We start from the raw sequence: 19,870 nt of genomic DNA, 5'->3' as shown, positions 1-19,870 counted from the left end.
GTATATTCTCTCAAATATATGTAACATTAACTGAGCTTATATTTTTATTATAATGTTCAGATGTGGATTTTTTTGATTCATTTGAACAGATACGTATCATGTGCTTTGTGCCTGGATGTTAGGATAATTCCTGTCCTAATGAAGACTCCTGCCTGGTAACAAGACAGTTGTGCAAACACTTCAAATACAGTGTAATCACTGCTTAATGGAAGTCTATATAAGGTGCAGGGGTAGATGGCCTTGGAGATGCTTGGAAGAGTCAAAGAAGACTTCACACAGGCTGTAGTGCTGGACCTGAGATTTGGAAGCCTCCTAGGAATTTGCCTGGTAAAGAACTTCAGGGAGAGGAAACCAAGTTCAGGGAATGAAACATGTAGAGGCATTAGGCGTTAGAAAGTTACGGTTTGTTTTGGAAAGTGTAAGTAGTATTCCTGAAGTATCCAGTGCAAGGATGAGTGGCAGAAGATAGAACAGGACAGGGTGATAGGGGTCGGATCATGAAAGGACCTTTGTGTCATGCAAACACTTTCTCATTTTATCTGGCAGGCTGCAGAGAGCCTTTAAAAGAATTTTGAGCAGGGAATTAACAGGCCTGAATAGTATTTTAGAAGATGCAAGTCTGGTGGCGGTATAGAAGGATGTTAGGTTGGCGGTAACAGTGGAGACTGGAGGCAGGGGAGACCATACAGAGGCTGCCCCAAGAGCGTGGACTGGAGTTGATGTGTAATAGGCAGTTGAATGTAACGATTTGTAAGTTGGGTAAGATAGGTTTGGGTTAATGCCATGAAGTGAGGCAGTGCCAAATAAAAGTGGATGAGGTGTTAAAGGAATTATTAAGCTAATTTCACTGTACAAGTCCATGTACTTTTTTTGCCCTTTTTGTATTGTTTATGTCCTCAAGTTATTAAAGTATTCTGCTTGTGAGGTGTATCATCCAGAGGAAGTCATCTGTCGGCAGCCTACCCATTCATTTCATTTGTGTTCCTGTGTTCCTACCACACACTTATCAAAACCTTTCTCTGAAAGTCTTTTTATCCTGTCATTATTACATTTCCAATATTTTGGTAATGCTGAAATTAAACTTCATACTGTAAGCAGTCATAAATATTATAAAGGGCATTCTGTATGGCTATTTTACCCAATTTTTGTATAATTGCACCTGCCAAGTTATTTTCTAGATTAAAGAAGGTTATTCTAGACTAAAGAAGGTTTGTGAATTTCTGCTTGTATTGAAATAACAGATCAGTTTAGAATAAAGTAAGGTGAGTTGTACCAAAATTTGCTGTCAGGAAGAAGTCTCTTGTTTTCTTTTCTGTCCTCTCATCTGCTAACTTGAATTTTATCCTTTTCTCACTAAAATGCTTCCACTGAAAAGGACGTAAACGTAAAAAGCACAAAAAACATTTTAAGAAACCTTTTAAAGGTCTTGATCGCTCAAAAGGTAGGTAAAAGTAGTTTTTATGCCACGTGTTATTTATACACATTGCCACTTAATTTCTGTCTTCAAAGGTCAAATGAATGTTAGATTACAATGTAACTTCAAAAATAAGTTTTAATTTGGAAATGCATATTAAAATCTAAAATCTAAAATAAAAGAAGGACACTGGAATAGGTTGTAATTTCCATTGAGTAATGCCTTAGCTATCGTTTGGTCATTGATTATGAACTATGTGAGAATTTCAACTCTTTTTTTTTTTGAATCTTATTTATTTTTTATACAGCAGGTTCTTATTAGTTATCTGTTTTATACAGATTAGTGTATATATGTCAATCCCAATCTCCCAATTTATCACACCACCACCAACCCCCGCCACTTCCCCGCCTTGGTGTCCATACGTTTGTTCTCTACACGTGTGTCTGTATTTCTGCCCCGCAGACCGGTTTATCTGTACCATTTTTCTAGGTTCCACATATATGCATTAATATACGATATTTGTTTTTCTCTTTCTGACTTACTTCACTCTGTATGACAATCTCTAGATCCATCCATGTCTCTGTAAATGACCCACTTTTGTTCCTTTTTATGGATGAGTAATATTCCCTCGTATATATGTACCACATCTTCTTTATCCATTCGTCTGTCGATGGGCATTTAGGTTGCTTCCATGACCTGGCTATTGTAAATAGTACTGCAGTGAACATTGGGGTGCATGTGTCTTTTTGAATTATGGTTTTCTCTGGGTATATGCCCAGTAGTGGGATTGCTGGGTCATATGGTAATTCTATTTTTAGTTTTTTAAGGAACCTCCATACTGTTGTTCTCCATAGTGGCTGTATCAATTTACATTCCTACCAGCAGTGCAAGAGGGTTCCCTTTTCTCCACACCCTCTCCAGCATTTGTTGTTTGTAGATTTTCTGATGTTGCCTGTTGTAACTGGTGTGAGGTGATACCTCACTGTAGTTTTGATTTGCATTTCTGTAATAATTAGTGATGTTGAGCAGCTTTTCTTGTGCTTCTTGGCCATCTGTATGTCTTCTTTGGAGAAATGTCTATTTAGGTCTTCTGTCCATTTTTTGATTGGTCTTCTGACCATTTTTTGTTTTGTTTTGTTTTGTTTTGTTTTTGCGGTACGCACGCCTCTCACTGTTGTGGCCTCTCCCGTTGCGGAGCACAGGCTCCTGACGCGCAGGCTCAGCGGCCATGGGTCACAGGCCTAGCCGCTCCGCGGCATGTGGGATCTTCTCAAACCGGGGCACGAACCCGTGAACCCTGCATCGGCAGGCGGACTGTCAACCACTGTGCCACCAGGGAAGGCCTTCTGACCATTTTTTGATTTGGTTTGTTTTTTTAATATTGAGCTGCTTGAGCGGTTTATATATTTTGGAGATTAATCGTTTGTCCGTTGATTTGTTTGCAAACATTTTCTCCCATTCTGAGGTTTGTCTTTTCGTCTTGTTTGTAGTTTGCTTTGCTTTGCAAAAGCTTTTAAGTTTCACTAGGTCCCATTTGTTTATTTTTGTTTTTATTTCCATTACTGTAGGAGGTGGATCAAAAAAGATCTTGCTGTGATTTATGTCAAAGAGTGTTCTTCCTATGTTTTCCTCTAAGGGTTTTATAGTGTCCTGTCTTACATTTAGGTCTGTAATCCATTTTGAGTTTATTTTTGTGTGTGGTGTTACAGAGTGTTCTAATTTCATTCTATTACCTGTAGCTGTCCAGTTTTCCCAGCACCACTTATTGAAGAGACTGTCTTTTCTCCATTGTATATATCCTTGCCTCCTTTGTCATAGATTAGTTGACCATAGGTGTGTGGGATTATCTCTGGGCTTTCTCTCCTGTTCCATGGATCTATATTTCTGTTTTTGTGCCAGTACCATATTGTCTTGATTACTGTAGCTTTGTAGTATAGTCTGAAGTCAGGGAGTCTCAGTCCTCCAGCTCCATTTTTTTTCCTCAAGATTGCTATCTGGGAGAATGTTCCTTGTGCACTTGAGAAGAAAGTGTAATCTGCTGTTTTTGGATGGAATGTCCTATAAATATTAATTAATCCTCTCTGGTCAATTGTGTCATTTAAAGCTTGTGTTTCCTGGTTAATTTTCTGTCTGGATGATCTGTCCATTGGTGTAAGTGAGGTGTTAAAGTCCCCCACTATTACTATGTTACTGTTGATTTCCTCTTTTATAGCTGTTAGCAGTTGCCTTATGTATTGAAGTGCTCCTATTTTGGGTGCATATATATTTATATGTAGAGCTGGTGTGGTGGTGGTGATTTCTCTTAGCTTTTGCTTGTCTGTAAAGCTTTTGATTTCTCTGTCGAATCTGAATGAGATCCTTTCTGGGTAGAGTAATCTGGGTGGTAGGTTCTTCCCTTTCATCACTTTAAATGTATCATGCCACTCCCTTCTGGCTTGTAGAGTTTCTGCTGAGAAATCAGCTGTTAACCGTATAAGAGTTCCCTTGTATGTTATTTGTCGTTTTTCCCTTGTGGCTTTCAATAATTTTTCTTTGATTTTTGTCAGTTTTATTACTATGTGTGTCAGCTTGTTTCTCCTTGGGACTGAGGAGAAACAGTCCCTGCCTGGACTCTCTGTGCTTCCGGGACTTGGGTAGCTATTTCGTTTCCTATGTTAGGGAAGTTTTTGACTATAATGTCTTAAAGTATTTTCTCAAGTCTTTTCTGTCTCTCTTCTTCTTCTGGGACCCCTATAATGTGAATGTTGTTGTGTTTAATGTTGTCCCAGAGATCTCTTAGGCTGTCTTGATTTCTTTTCATTCTTTTTTCTTTATTCTCTTCTGTGGCAGTGAATTCCACCATTGTCTTCCGGGTCACTTATCCATTCTTCTGCCTCAGTTATTCTGCTGTTGATTCCTTCTAGTGTATTTTTCATTTCAGTTATTATATTGTTCATCTCTGATTGTTTGTTCTTTAACTCTTCTAGGTGTCTGTTCTTTAATTCTTCTAGGTCTTTGTTAAACATTTCTTGCATCTTCTCGATCTTTGCCTCTATTCTTTTTCTGAGGTCCTGGATCATCTTCACTATTATTATTCTGAATTCTTGTCCTGGAAGGTTGCCTATCTCCACTTCATTTCTTGGGTTTTATCTTGTTCCTTCATGTGGTACAAAGTCTTTTGCCTTTTCATTTTGTCTATCTTTCTGTGAATGTGGTTTTCCTTCCACAGGCTGGAGAATTGTAGTTCTTCTTGCTTCTGCTCTCTGCCCTCTGTTGGAGAATTTCAAGTCTTGAACTTGTATTTTCCTGTTTTTTATAGATAAACCAAAAGAAGCCAAAAAGGATACATTGTTGGAAAAATTGGCAACTCAAGTAATTAAAAATGTACAAGTAAAAATCACAGACATTCACATTAAATATGAAGATGATGTAAGTAACTTAGTTTACTTGGTTTAAGTTAGTAATTAAGTGTGTATTTTATGACACTAATTCTTGATTTGCCCATAAATAGCAATTTTGAATCCAAGATAGATTTTTTTTCCTGATTAGTACACTACCATATCTCCTTCCTTGTGTTAGGCTTTTTTCATCCGGCATTAATGTGTGTACATATATCATAAAACTTCCATATGTTCCTTTCTAAAGCTAATTTAAGAGATTTTTGGATTTTCCTCTATCATTTATTTTGAATTTTGTTTAAAGACTTAGACTAATATAACTTTAAGGAACTAATTTTTTTATTAATAACAAAAAATTAGTTTCCAGAGGTGATGAAGTAATCGTTTATAATGGTAGTTGGTAGAGAGGGGACTAAAATTTGGGTCAGTTGGCTGCTAGTCTCATTCACTTTACTTTCCACCGTGTTGGATTTTAACACCCACAGCTACTCACACACATGTGTAGCAATATTTAGAAACCACACTTCACTTATAAGCAACAGTTTAACATTAGTTGATTAAGAACTATTTTACTGATTAATTTTAGTTAAAATGTAACAAATATTTTGAACTTAATAGGCACTGCTTTGTCTTAAAGTTCGAAACATACATGAGAAGCCTTGAATTTTTTTCATTTACCTAACAAATTGGAAATGCTTTTTCATCTTTTCCAAAAATGAGTTTGCTTTCTTTTTTGTTTTTAGTTTGCTTTAAGTTTGGATTGAATTAAAGTCATACTGCCATGTATAGAATTTATTTTACTTTCCTGATAAGTTCCTTTTGTAACTTAATATTCAGTAAGACACACCTGTGGTTTTTCAAGATACAACACCATCTCTATCTTACACTGACTTTTATGTTTTGGTTTTTCTGTAGTCATTACACTGAATTTTGCTAACAAATAATGTCTAAAAACCAAAATAATAAATCTCCTTGTTTAAAACAAACTTAGGAAAATAAAATTGACTCACCCCATCTTGGAAGTAAAAGAATTATTCTTAAAGCTAATGGCATGTTGGTGAATGATAATCTCAGTTTAAACTTAAACTAAGCTTTTTTATTGAGCAAATACAATTCAAAAGGTACATTATTTCTTTCTCTTTAATGAAGAAATACAGAGATGCATAGGAGTGGGACAAGTAGTATCAATTACATTTAAATTGGTGTCAGCGACAAAATATATTAAAATAACCTAAAGGAAAAAAATTAAAAGCACAAAGGGATCTTCCTTCTATTGCCTCTTTCAATGTGATTACCTTAATTATTGTGTCTAGAAGGATAGTGAAAAATATAGAAATGGGGGGAGGAAAAGTATGATTATCATAAAGATGTTCTTTGTATGATAGCAGTAATTTATGGGTAGTGCATTAGCAGCTGAGGAGTTGTGTTTTATTAAAGTTCCTTCTGAAATAACTGCAAGTTATTTTGAGCTTGATATCCATAGGTATAAAAAGATGAATATGGGAATGAGGGGAAATACATTTTGCCACAAATCATAATATATCTAATATTAAAAACAAAGCTCACAAAGCTCTTTGTGCTTTGCAGCTATACCAGAGCATGCATTTAGGTGACTAAACTCAAGTCTGTGGTGGATGATTTAGAACATGATTTTTCTCCTCTCTCTAGTTTCCCTATTTTCTTTCATGACCAAAAAACACTGACTTTTGGACATCTTTGAGATGTCGAAAACAATGACATCGTACACACCATGGCACAGTTTAAGCACTGTGTATAAATATAATTTAGGTATTGAAGATGAGAAATAGAAGTTTAACATTGGCATATTTTGAGTTAAGGGATTGAGGAAATTAAACGTTAAGAATCTTGAAGCATCTTCTAACAAACCATTTTTAAAGTGTCCGGGAAATTAAAGGCTTAAATAGACAGTTCACATTTCTAAATGTGAAAATCTTAAATGTTTTAAAAATAATTTAGTGGCATGGTTTTACCTGCAACTCCTTGCTTTATTTATCTATGGAGAACATCTTTAACGGTATACACATAAAGAGACTGTCTCTTTTAAACTATGTAGACAAGAGTCTGTTTAGTCCTAGTGAGTGAATCTTCTCACTTCTAGTAAGAAAATAGTTCCACTAGGAAAGTATCATGTTAGTGTCATGCCTACAAAATATGGAAAATCCCAGCCATGTTACTGTCTTCCTTCCCTTTCTTTTACACAAATCCGTTTGGTTGCGTTACTTTTAAACTCATTGTCCTATGTTGCCTATTGTAGAGTGGAGAATGGATTTACCCTCACTATCAGTATATTTTAATGTCACCTTTTTGTCTTTGATAGGTAACAGATCCAAAGCGGCCTCTTTCATTTGGTGTCACACTGGGAGAACTTAGTCTATTGGTAAAGTTACCTTATTTAAAATTTCTGTGGAACCTGTGAAATATCATTCTCAAGTCACGGGGTGAATTTCCTAAAATCAGCTATTACTACAAATAGCTGTTTTATTTTTACGTGTAATCTTTCTACAGCTTTTCTAGGAATTTACAACTTTTAGTGATACTTTTATTATAGTCTCTAATTATTTTGATTTACCTTTGAATTTAACAGATTTCAAAATATCAAGAACAAGTGTTTTGAAAGTATTAAAAGCTGTATCTTAAATCTTTAGTAAATTAGGGGAAGATAGATTTCTATAGAGTCATGTTATTGTCCATAGTATAATTTCCAAATAGTTTATACATTGTATCTGTTTATTATATTGAAATGTACATAAGCTAATTTATTTTGATTAAGTATTTTATAATGCAGTTTGGTTTTCCTCTTTAAGGTCTTTAAGGATATAGAGTGTGTATATCCAGGTTGGACATTTTTTTACTATTATGGACAACTAAGTGGTAGGAAACATGTTTTAAAGTTAAGGACAGTGAGCAGTAGATCATACTGGGTACATTTTTGCCTTTTGATTAGTTATATGAAGAGGGCCTTAGTAGGGAAAGAAGACGAAGAAAAAAAGAAAGAGAAGTAGACTATTAAACAGCAAAAGGACATTGTTACATGGAGGCCTTAAGAAGATACATGCATGCAGAGAAGTAGAGGTATACATCAGTTGAAGATCAAAGCAGAAAAATGAAAGAAAAGGTACTGGAGAAACAAAGGAAAGGGAGTCAAGGAAGCTAGTGTTTAATACACTGTTTATCCTCTGCTTGTTTCCAAAATGAATTTGAAGTAGCTTTCAATAAAAAAGAAATAATACTATAACACTTCTAAAGAAACCAGAATCTGTGTTCTGAAAGGCAGAGAGAGAATTGTTCCAGAAAAATGAGACCAGCAATATTAGTCATAAGTGAACTCACTGTTTAATGTTGAGATTCTAGAAGACCAAATGAAAAATACAAAATAGTCACACAGTTCCCATTGACTGATAACAGGCATTCTAAGGATGGTGTGTAGTTTCCTTAGTGTGTGCTGTTGTTTGATCCTCTGTATCTTTGCTCAGATTGTTCATATGGTTTTCTTTGCCTGCGTTATTCTTTTCCCTTAATCTGCCTGGTGATTCTATTCAGGCTTTAATAGTTCCTTCCGATACTACCGTCTTTCTCGTTCTTTTTTTTTTACTTCACTTTTAGAAGTTACCATTCCTTCTTTTATGTTCCCCATTATATTTTATCAAAGCACCTGTGACACATTACTGAACTGGTTATCATGTTGGTTTCCTTCTATCCAGCCTTCATTCATTGATACAATAGTACCTATATTTTAGTGTTTTTGTGATGATTAAATTAGATAGTTTGTGTAAAGCATTTGGTACATTGTCTGGCTCAGTTTCTGCTTCAGCTACTACATTGACTATTATAACAACAATAATAGCAAACTTAACTCTTTCTGTATCTATACCATTCCTTCTTTCCATCTTTCCACTTACAAACTAACTTTTATATCTAAGATAATCTTCCCACCTCTGATCTGGATCCCGTCATCCCCCATGTCCTTAGGAGACTTTTTCCCCCTTTTCTCTCACCCCCTCCTACCTTTTGCCTTTTCTTCCTTATTTCTGTCAATTTCCTTCTCTTTCCTAAATCTTCAACCCTTCTTCTTCCCTCTTCTCCCTTCCCTACCTCCTTCTTCTAAGCATTTAAATACATTCAAGCGTCTCTTTTATATTAAAATTAAAAAGCCTCTCCTTAACCTTCTCCCACTGCACCCAGGCCCCATCTAACTATTGCCTTCTCCTTCTCTTCTTTCTAAGTTTGTGAGAAAATTCTCTACCTTTGCTATCTTTATTTCCCCACCTCCTAATGACTCCCTACCCACTATACTCTTATTCTACTGCTCCACTGAAACTGCTCTTAACAAGTTCATTGGTAATGCCCTGGCCGCTTAAGTAAGTTTATTTTAGTTTATCTCACAGCAGCTTTTGGCATTGCTGACCATACTGACTTTGTAGAAACATGGTCATGCTGTGATTTCCATATTCTCCTGGTTTTCTTCCTACTTCGCAATAATTATTTATTTATTTAATTTTTACAAGAATGTGGACCTTCTTCAATAGTTTATAGGCTGGCTCTCTGTTTTTATTCATACTCAATTCCTTCCACACACAGACACAGAGTAGCTCAGTAATTATTTTCTGAATGAATGAACTCAGTTAAATTAGAACCTCCTCAATTCCATTTTCACTGTTCCTTTGATTTTGTAATACAAATATGTAAAGAAACAGGTAACTAACATTAGCAATCATTAGCTAAATGTCTTTTTATTCCCAATTTATTTTGTTACGGTTATTAGAGCACTGTTTTGTTGATACATATACTTCATTTGAAAGTTACTCTTTTTTTTTCTTTTAGACTGCAAATGAATACTGGACTCCATGCATATTAAATGAAGCAGAAAAAATTATATACAAGGTATTAGACTAGACTTTTTAATCCATTTATTTTCCTAAGTACAAACACTTAATGTATTTTCTTCAAGAAACCTTGATGGAGCAGAATATGCCATTGGAATATGAGTTAAAAGGTTTGGGTCCAGTTTTGGCTCTGCTACTTACTATGTGACCTTCTGTAATCACTTAACCTATTCTGAGGTTTAGATTCTTCACCTAGAATATAAAGAAACCGGATAAAATTAATGTTTCCCAAATTGTATTCATGGAGTATAATATACCATTGGAACGTGGGTTAAAAGTTTTGGGTCCAGTTTTGGCTCTGCTACTTACTATGTGACAACCTTCTGTAATAACTTACCTATTCTGAGGTTTAGATTCTTCACCTAGAATATAAAGAAACTGAATAAAATTAATGTTTCCCACTTTGTACTTCATGGAGCATTAGGTAATTAAGATATTATCAGATTTGTTGAAAAAATATTCTCTGGTCAAGTAAGATTACTGACTAAAGTAGAAAGCTGTACATAGTTAAACAGGTACATTTTATTTTGTTTTAAACTCCAGGACTTCACAGTACTTTAAATATGCTAATAAACATTGTGAATCTTTAAGAAGGATATTTAGTATGTAGCTTTCCCCACCTTTGTTCATCATAGAATCCTTTCCCCTCACCCCTCCCTTGAAACAGCCATTTGTAACCACTGGAGGAATCATGTCTTTCTTTCTTTTTTTTTTTTTTTTATAAATTTATTTATTTTTGGCTGCATTGGGTCTTTGTTGCTGCACGTGGGCTTTCTCTAGTTGCAGCAAGCGGGGGCTACTCTTCCTTGGGGTGCACGGGCTTCTTATTGCAGTGGCGTCTCTCATTGCAGAGCACAGGCTGTAGGCGCGCAGGCTTCAGTAGATGTGGCACACAGGCTCTAGAGCGCAGGCTCAGCAGTTGTGGCGCACAGGCTTAGTTGCTCCACGACATGTGGGATCTTCCTGGAGCAGGGCTTGAACCCATGTCCCCTGCATTGGCAGGCAGATTCTTAACCACTGCGCCACCAGGGAAGTCCTGAATTGTGTATTTCTTATTCAGTGAAATATTTACAGTCTGTTAAATACTAAATTCTCAATAAATATTTGATCACTGAATGAATGAATCCCCTTGGGAATAGTGTTTCTGGAAGCACAATTTAGCAAATTCTAGATTAATAATAAAGTCTCTGTATAACATACATATATTTTCCTCCATTTTTGCAATATCTCCTTTCCTTTAAAAGTTCAAAATGGCAACTGGAGAATTTTGGGGTAGTGAACATGAGAATAATCTCTTAATATTGATTCATAATTTCAGTGTGTTAGTTACCTGACCTTTTCCATTTTCTTCTATAGCTTATACGGCTTGATAGTCTCAGTGCCTACTGGAATGTTAACTGCGTCATGTCTTACCCGGAGTCAAGGGAACACATCTTGGTAATTTCAGTTCGTACCTTGAAGAGCTAACCACACTCCATAGATTTGTTTTACATAGCGGTCTTTAATGAGGACAGGATATCAGTCTTTTGTTTAAGTTGTATGTAACTAAGTCAGAAGTGTGCAACACAGTTTTTGGAATCACTCTATCTTTAAAAAAAAGCAGTTTTGATTTTGAAGATCTTTGTGAAATCATTCTCTTGACAGTGAGATGAGAACCTATACTATCACGTTAAAACTGTGTTTATGGTTTTTTACACTCTCATTTTGATGGTATTCTGGTTGCGTTGTGGAGTTTCATATGAGAATGATTACTTGAAGAGTATTGTAAAGAAAGGTGATACCTTTCGGATCTAAAAAATGTGTTCTTAGCAAATGTTTTAAGCATTTGTGATGATGCATTCTTGAATAGTGAACGATTGCTTCAAAACTAAGCGTGCTAAGCCAGTCTTAGTCATGTTTATTTACTTAGAGAAAGGAAGAACAGTTGAATTTTCTGAATTGAATTAATTCCAAGATTCTATCTTTTATTTCTCAGAAAGATATTGTAACATTAGGTTAATTTGCCTTTGTCTAGAAAGTGTTTGAGATCCTAATTCATGGATATGTGTGTGTGTGTGTGTATGTATATATATATATGTGTATATACGTATGTACACATATACGCATTTTAAGTCAAAGGGGAACACAGTCTTAAAATCTTGTTTCCAGATATTTAGAATTTATAAAAATTATCTACTAAAGTAATATTCTAAAGAAATATATCTGTAAATAGTGCTCAGTGTGTTTTTCTTATAGACTAATAATTGTGAAGATGGGAATAAAGATATTGATTTAGGACCAAATTTGTGTGTGTGTGTGTTTGTGTGTGTTTGTGTGTGTGTGTCTGAATATGTATGCATTTTCTTTTTCATTCTCATATAATTCAAATTTTTATTTAGGGTCAGCTGAAAAGTGAAATTCTTACAAGTAACAATATACCCCCAAACCATCAATACAGTAAGTAATGGTAAAAGTTTATTTCATGTTATAAGAAGCATGGGATTAAATACTTTATTTTAAACTACTTTTTCTGATAAAGTTATTTTGACAAAGAGAAAGTATTAATTTTTTATGTTAGTTTTATGATACAGCATATTTGGTATATAATTTAGTATTTAGAAATAGATTATAACACACCACTGAAGAGTGCGAAGGGCACTGTGGCTGTAGTTCACTTCCAACAGTTAACCCCCTTGACCTCCATGTTTTCTTCCTACCTTGTTATTGTCTACTTTGTTTTAGGAATTAGGTTTTCTTTTCTTTGTTTAATAACGAAATCTCTGAGATCTTGATATTCAGGATCTGAGCATGTCACTATTGCAGTATTAAGACAGACTGACTACTCCAGAGATTTTTTTTTTTAATGAAGTATAGTTGATTTACAATATTATGTTAGTTTCAGGTGTACAGCCTAGCGATTCTGTATTTTTACAGATTATACTTCATTATGGATTATTATAAGATAGTGGGTATAATTCCCTGTGCTATACAGTAAATCCTTATTGCTTATCTATTTTATGTATAGCAGTTTGTATCTGTTAATCCCATAACCCTAATTTGTCCCTTCTCCTTCCCTCTCCTCTTTGGTAATCACAAGTTTGTTTTCTACATCTGTGAGTTGTTTCTCTTTTGCATATACATTCATTTGTATTATTTTTTAGATTACACATATAAGTGATATCATATATTTGTCTTTCTCTGTTTTATTTTACTAAGCATAATATTCTCTAGGTTCATCCACATTGCTGTAAATGGCAGTATTTGATTCTTTTTTATGGCTGAGTAATATTCCATTGTATATATGTACCGCATCTTACATTCGTCTGTTGATGGGCACTTGGGTTGCTTCCATGTCTTGGCTATTGTAAATAGTGCTGCTGTTAACATTGGGGTGCATGTATCTTTTCAAATTAGTGTTTTTATTTTTTCAGGATATATACCCAGAAGTGGAATTGCTGGGTCATATGGTAGTTCTATTTTTGTTTTTTTTGAGGAACCTTCATATTGTTTTCCATGGTGGCTGCACCAATTTACATTTCCCACCGACAGTGCACAAGGGTTCCCCTTTCTTCACATCCTCTCCAGCATTTGCTATTTGCAGACTTTTTGATGGTATCCATTCTGACAGGTGTGAGGGGGCACCTCATTGTTGTTTTGATTCATATTTCTCCAGAGATCTTTTTTCAGTAAGCTTTTCTATCTCTTGGCAGCCTCACCTTTACTTATTTTTAAATAGATCTCTAACAAAGCTGCCTCTGTATTTATCCCATTCATTTTCTCCATTTCAGTTTTGTTCTAAAGATGCTATTCTTTTGTTTTTATTTAGTGTACCACTTGATGTTTGTTCTCAGCTTTCATGCCAGTGTTCTTCTATACTCCATACTACTCTCATTCACTGTTGTTTTCTTCTTATTCTTTTATAGCTAATTGCCTTTATATGAGAGCTGGCTGGCACTTCCTCTTTATGTCCACAAACCTCTCTATTAAACGATGACAGAGTTTTTGGATACTGTTAGTTTGTGAGAGCATTTAGTTTCACTCATGAAAGAACTTGTTCAGAAAAATCTACAACTTTTTTCTGAGACATGTTTCATTTATAAATAACCTCTAAATAAGTTAAAATTTTTATACAGTCTTATGCAAATTGTAACTACTGTAAGATACCACAATTTATATAATTTTAATACTATTTGCAATTAAAATTTATTACATTACTTTGCTCTGTCATCTTCCCTAATATGCTTTTTCATACTACTTCTCAACTTCAAAAATATTGCCTTTAGTTGAGTCTAAGATTATGTATGTAATGATCATTTTGAAAATTATAAAGTAGTAGGCAATTTTTTTTCTGGGTAATATGAATTTCATTCATGATTCTGTTCCTAAATTCTGACTATGATTAAATAATATGGAAAGTAATCAAATTTTGTTTCCTACATTGTATTAGTATTTTTTTGCGGGGGGGGCCATGTCAGGCAATACTTTGTAATTATTTTTTAAATTTTTATTGGAATGTAGTTGATTTACAATGTTGTGTTAGTTTTAGGTGTACAGCAAAGTGAATCAGCTATACATATACAGATATCCACTCTTTTTTAGATTCTTTTCCCATATAGGCCATTACAGAGTATTGAGTAGAGTTCCCTGTGCTATACAGTGGGTTCTTATTAGTGATCTGTTTTATATATAGTAGTGTGTATATGTCAATCCCAATCTCCCAATTTATCCCTCCCCCTGTATTATTATTTTTAATGAATACTAAAATCATTAAATGTCTTGTAGCAAGGAAGGGAAACAGAATTTTACACAGACTGTGAATAACCAAGATTAGATTGTCTATATTTTGTACATTTCTTACTTAGAAGCATAAAGCGCCAGTTTCCTCTTTGGAGATTCCACTTTTACATTGAGTTTGACAGTTTGTATTATGCAGATAAGTAGATGCTTACATAGTTTTTGGTAGTGATTTTTTTTTACATATTTTTGGTCATTTTTCTTTACTTTCAAAGTAACAGTGTTCTCATAATTATTTACAGTTGCTCATATGTAAGGGCATGTAAACATATCTTACGTCTTCCCATGTTATATAAGTTTTCCAGCCAATATCAGCCTCTGCAAAACTCTACATGAATCCTTATGCAGAAACAGAGCTCAAAACACCTAAACTTGATTGGAACATAGAAGTACAAAATATTGCCATTGAATTGACCAAACCTCAGGTAAGATTCATTTGGGTATTTATAGCTTTGATTAACCTTGAATTTCAGTGGCTTTTGTCCTCTGTGATTATTCCTTCTCCAGTGCTCTGGTGGTTCTTTTGGTTTGTTATGTTGAGATTTGATATATCTCCTAAAAAATAGATTATATGTGTATTTTTAAAAGAAAATAAATACCATATATAAGAAATAGTTTTCCTTCATTTTATCTGATTTTTCCCTTCTTGGTGGAGAATCTTACCAAATTATAGTGAATGACATGATTCCCATTTAATTCCCAGTTCTTGATGGAGGGTTTTAATAGTTTTTTTCTTCCTCAGATTTTAATAGCAGACACTCTTACATTAAATATTGTTCACTTAATTTTTAGAATAGCTATGTTGGCAAGCTTCTTTTCCTTCACTTGTTTCTCAAGTTTGGTTATGTGCCTAAGGAGTTTGGATAAGACATCTGGAGAACTGGAAGTGGAAGGAGGATGGGAGATTTAGCTAACTGAGCTTTTAGCCCAGTGCAGCCCAGTACAAATATAATGCAAGTCATATGGGTAATTTTAAATTTTCTAGTAGCTGCATTAGCAAAATAAAGAAAAGAGGAAAACAATTACTAAAATGAATAACATTTAACATACCCAAAATACCATTTCAACATGTAATCAAAATTAAAAATTGTTACAATATTTTATATTTTTATTTTTTTCTTAAGTCTTCAAAATCTGGGGTTTATTTTATACTTACAAATACATTTAAATTCAGACTATCTGCATGTTAAGTACTGAATAGCCATGTGGTAACTCTTAGGTAGAGTTGCGTTAAGAAAAAATGGAGAAGAAGCTGGACTTCCCTTCTTTATTTTGCCTGTAGTTGTGTGTGTGTGTTTCCCTCCATTTGAGCTGTTTACCAGATACACACAGAGTTGTTGTATTGGTGGTTAAGATGGGTGGTTAAATAGCTTTATCTTGCTTTAGTTATGCAATAATTTTCTGGAGCAATTTGAAATTCAGCTTATAGATAACAACTGCTTGAAATGATGGTCCAGAGAAAAATATGTAGTTTTAGGAATCGGCATGTTTCATGTTAGTAGTTACAGATACCATATTTCATTGGTTCTAAGATTTACATTTATTTCACACTTTAATATATTTGAAAATAGGATGTATATTATTATTGGTGGTATGACAGTTTAATTGGCAGTACTGTGTTTTTTTTGTAGTAGAACTTAAAATTATCTTACAACTTATAATCATTGTTGTCTTAAATCTGATGAAATATATTATTGAATTACCAGACAACTATGATACTCATTGTTCAGAGAGTTTGAAGTCTCATTATACTGAAAATATAACAGAATTTGGTGTTTATTCATGTGTGTGATGTAACAAACGTTAACTTGGTTTTTGTTTTAATAGTACTTAAGTATGATTGACCTTTTGGAATCAGTGGATTATATGGTTAGAAATGCTCCTTACAGGAAATATAAGCCTTATTTACCACTTCATACCAATGGTCGACAATGGTAAGTTAGAATTTTTAAAAAAATATTTTATGAGAACCATGTAATCATATAGTTAGGGACTCTCAGAGCTAAGAGACCTTTAAAGCCATGTAATGAAGCCACTTAATTTTTTAGAGACATGAGAGGGATATCTTTTATATTATGTTCTTGTTACTCTTTTTTTTTAATAAACACGTTCTCTTGTACTCCTGCTCCTAGATTATTCCCAAATTCTTAACTCAGTATTCAAGACTTTCAACTTTTTTTTGATCTTATTGCCCTTCAGTAATGGATATGAACTCCAGTGTGGCAACCATATTGGGATACTGTTAATTTCACACAACATGTCATTTTGTGTCTTTATGATTTTGCTTTGGCATATCCTCTTCCTGGAGTGGTTTGTTCCATTCATAATCTGTTTAAGTCAGAGAATTGAAGTACTGGGGAATAGAAATGTTATCGCTGAGCTTTTATAGGAATACAGTTAATAAGAACAAAAAGAGTAACAGTGTAGCTCTAAAACGTCAAAGCTATTTTCCTCCTGTTTCTTAAACCTTCGTATTCAAATGTGCATTAACAAAATTTGATTTGCAGGTGGAAATATGCAATTGATTCTGTTCTTGAAGTTCACATAAGAAGGTATACACGGATGTGGTCATGGAGTAACATAAAAAAACACAGGCAATTGCTCAAGAGTTATAAAAGTGCCTACAAAAATAAGCTAACCCAGACTAAAGTCCCAGAAGAAATACAGAAACAAATTCAGGTATATCTTGTATATATTGGTGAGAGCTATTATTTGTTAAATCATCCTTTAATGTTAATTTAATTTAACTTAAATTTAAATATAATTTTAGAAACAACAGAACTGAGCTCTTTTTGAGAGAATTGTATGGAAAATGCAGAGTATTTTTTCCCCTGTTATTTCCTTTGAAAAAAAGCTTCCTAATATCAGGGTACTTGTAAACTATTTGGAGAAATGTGTTTGGTTTTTATAATAATGTTTAGAAAATCAATATCAGAGCTGTTCACATATGTGTTTAATATTAGCTAGATGTGTATTGTTAGTTTTGTTAGTGGCTTTTTTTTTAAGAGTTCAAAGTATTATTTGTAAAAAATAGTTCTTATCCTCAAGATAGGAGTCTTATTTACCCCCTTCTGAAATATAGAAAAACACATAATTTGCTTAATATCATCTGATCTTGATTATATCACTGTTTTTGCTACAAATTCATAACAAAGAGTTAATCAAATTGTTATTCTGAAATATATAACAATCACTAATATTATATATTAGAAAAAGCATCAAGTTTCTCAGTATCTTAGATCTGGTATACTCATGTATAAAATGGAAACAGTATCTGTCTTACAGAGTTGTGAGAATTGCATGAAATAACACATAGAGCATGTGACACACAGGTCACCCACTACATGTTAGATTCCTCTTACATAAATTCCCCAAGTTGGTTTCTGCTTTAGTGTACTTGATTTGAAGAATTTTACATTCTTAAATTTTGTGTTTTATTAAGGTGCCTTTGGTACGATGATTGTGAAATAACACAGAAAAGGGGGAGTCAGAAGTAACAACCATAAGGCTAATACCTAAAACAGGTCCCCGTCCTAAATATTTTTGTTTCCACTTGCATGTATGGCTATCTCTGTATTATAGTGGTCTCATTAAAATTCTTATTTTCATATTGTATTTAACAAGCATTTACTTTCTTGGAAAATTGTTTCTCACATTGCAAAAACGTAAAAATGTAAAAGCCAAGTGTACATTCAAATTTATATATATTATACTTTCAATAGATCACAAATACTGTTTGTTCACGGACTAGAATAATCCTAGAAATCATAGAAGAAAAAAATGTTTTTAATCTAATGACCATTTTCTTTGTTTACAAGTGTCTCTTTGTTTTTTAGGATTTGGAGAGGCCACTAGATGTTTTTAACATAATTTTAGCAAGGCAGCAAGCACAAGTTGAGGTAATCTTTTTTTCTTCTTTTTTTCTTCATGATAATTTTTTTTTTTAAACTGGAGTATATTTGCTTTACAGTATTGGGTTAGTTTCTCCTGTACGACAAAATGAATCAGCTATATGTGTACATACATCCCCTCCCTCTTGGACCTCCCTCCTATCCCCCCATCCCACCCATCTAGGTCACCACAGAGCACTGAGCCGAGCTCCCTGTGCTATACAGCAGGTTCCCACTATCTATGTATTTCACCCATGGTAGTGTATATATGTCAATCATTTTTATTAGCTGATTTTATGTTTTAAACATGTTAATACTACTCCTTTAAACCTGGGATCAAGAAATTTAAGTTTCATAGGAAGTTGTTTAGATTTACTCACGTGAGAATAAAGGTTGAGTTTTCATGTCTTAATTTAGTCTCAGGAGAAAATTAATTGGAATATTGGAGGAGAAAACCCTACTAATATGAAGGGGCAAATTTTCTAATTTTATAACTAAAAATTTGCTAACCCCCCAAAAGAAAGTAAGTAAAAGTCATCCATAATCCTACTAACACAGAATGCTGGTGTTAACATTTTGATATGTAGGCTTCTAGTTTTTCTCTCATGCATATGTACCTAGTTATTTATGCTTTTGTATCCCCCATTTCTTTCCCTTTATTTTCTCTTCCCTCCCTTCCTTCCTCCTTTCTTTAACACATTTTCTTTTTTTCCCTCCTTCCCTCCTTCTCTCCCTCTTCTCTTCCTTTCTTTTTTTTCTAAAATTGGACTCAGTCTGTTTGTAATGTTTTGTAATTGCTGACTTATCCCACTTGGTACCTTGTCCTCATTGTTCCATGTCATTTCTATTATTCTGTAACGTGACTTTTTTGGTAAATGAAAAAATAAATTATAAGTGCAATAAACTCATTGTAGAAAAGTTAGAAAATAAAGATCCACAAAAAAAGAAAATAGAAATACCCTTTATCTCACACACTAAAGATAACTACTGTTAATAACTTTTTGTGTATTCTTCCAGTCTTTTTTATAGTCATAGATCTTTATACACATACTCATTTTTTTAAATGGGATTAAAGCATATGCACTTGTTCATTCATATACTTAGTAAGTGCTCATTGAGTGCCTGTTGTACTAGCATAATAGTTAAGAGTGTAGACTTGGGAGTCAGATGGTCTGGATTCTAATCCCAGCTTTGCTATCCGCTACTTGTTTGACCTTGGGTTGACTATTTAACCTGCCAGTGCCTCAGTTTCCTCATTTGTAAAACTATATTAATTCACAGTACCTACATCATAGGGTTATTGTGTGGAGTACCTGATAAACCATATAAACCACTTAGACTGTTATGTGCCTGGCACAATGCTATGCACATAATTATGTACATCTCATCACCCTTGCCGTATTTTATTGGTTAGAAACGAGTCACAGGTCATGCCCACACTCCAAGGAAGGGGACTGTCCAAGGGTAAGAACACCAGGAGGGAGAAGTTTTTTTTTTTTTTTTTTTTTTTTT

General features: G+C 34.0%; 1 protein-coding gene across 2 annotated transcripts in view; it reads left to right on the top strand.

Annotated features, from left to right (window-relative positions):
- Positions 1-19,870, top strand: part of VPS13C (vacuolar protein sorting 13 homolog C) — a 174,952-nt gene that overhangs the window by 32,472 nt on the left and 122,610 nt on the right. For both annotated transcript variants that reach the window (XR_003436379.1, XM_027123201.1), the window contains exons 6-14: positions 4,713-4,822; positions 7,130-7,189; positions 9,634-9,693; positions 11,052-11,132; positions 12,074-12,131; positions 14,766-14,893; positions 16,296-16,402; positions 16,976-17,147; positions 18,305-18,367. Coding sequence is in view for 1 of the 2 variants with exons in the window: in XM_027123201.1 (XP_026979002.1) it covers positions 4,713-4,822; positions 7,130-7,189; positions 9,634-9,693; positions 11,052-11,132; positions 12,074-12,131; positions 14,766-14,893; positions 16,296-16,402; positions 16,976-17,147; positions 18,305-18,367 (839 nt within the window). In the remaining variant the exon portion in view is untranslated. The remainder of the gene's footprint in view (positions 1-4,712; positions 4,823-7,129; positions 7,190-9,633; positions 9,694-11,051; positions 11,133-12,073; positions 12,132-14,765; positions 14,894-16,295; positions 16,403-16,975; positions 17,148-18,304; positions 18,368-19,870) is intronic.

The sequence above is a fragment of the Aethalodelphis obliquidens genome, unplaced genomic scaffold (assembly GCF_003676395.1).
Source record: "Aethalodelphis obliquidens isolate GAN/ISIS:26980383/991018 unplaced genomic scaffold, ASM367639v1 scaffold26, whole genome shotgun sequence".
NCBI lineage: Eukaryota > Metazoa > Chordata > Mammalia > Artiodactyla > Delphinidae > Aethalodelphis > Aethalodelphis obliquidens.
This window is presented reverse-complemented; position numbering and strand designations above follow the sequence as displayed.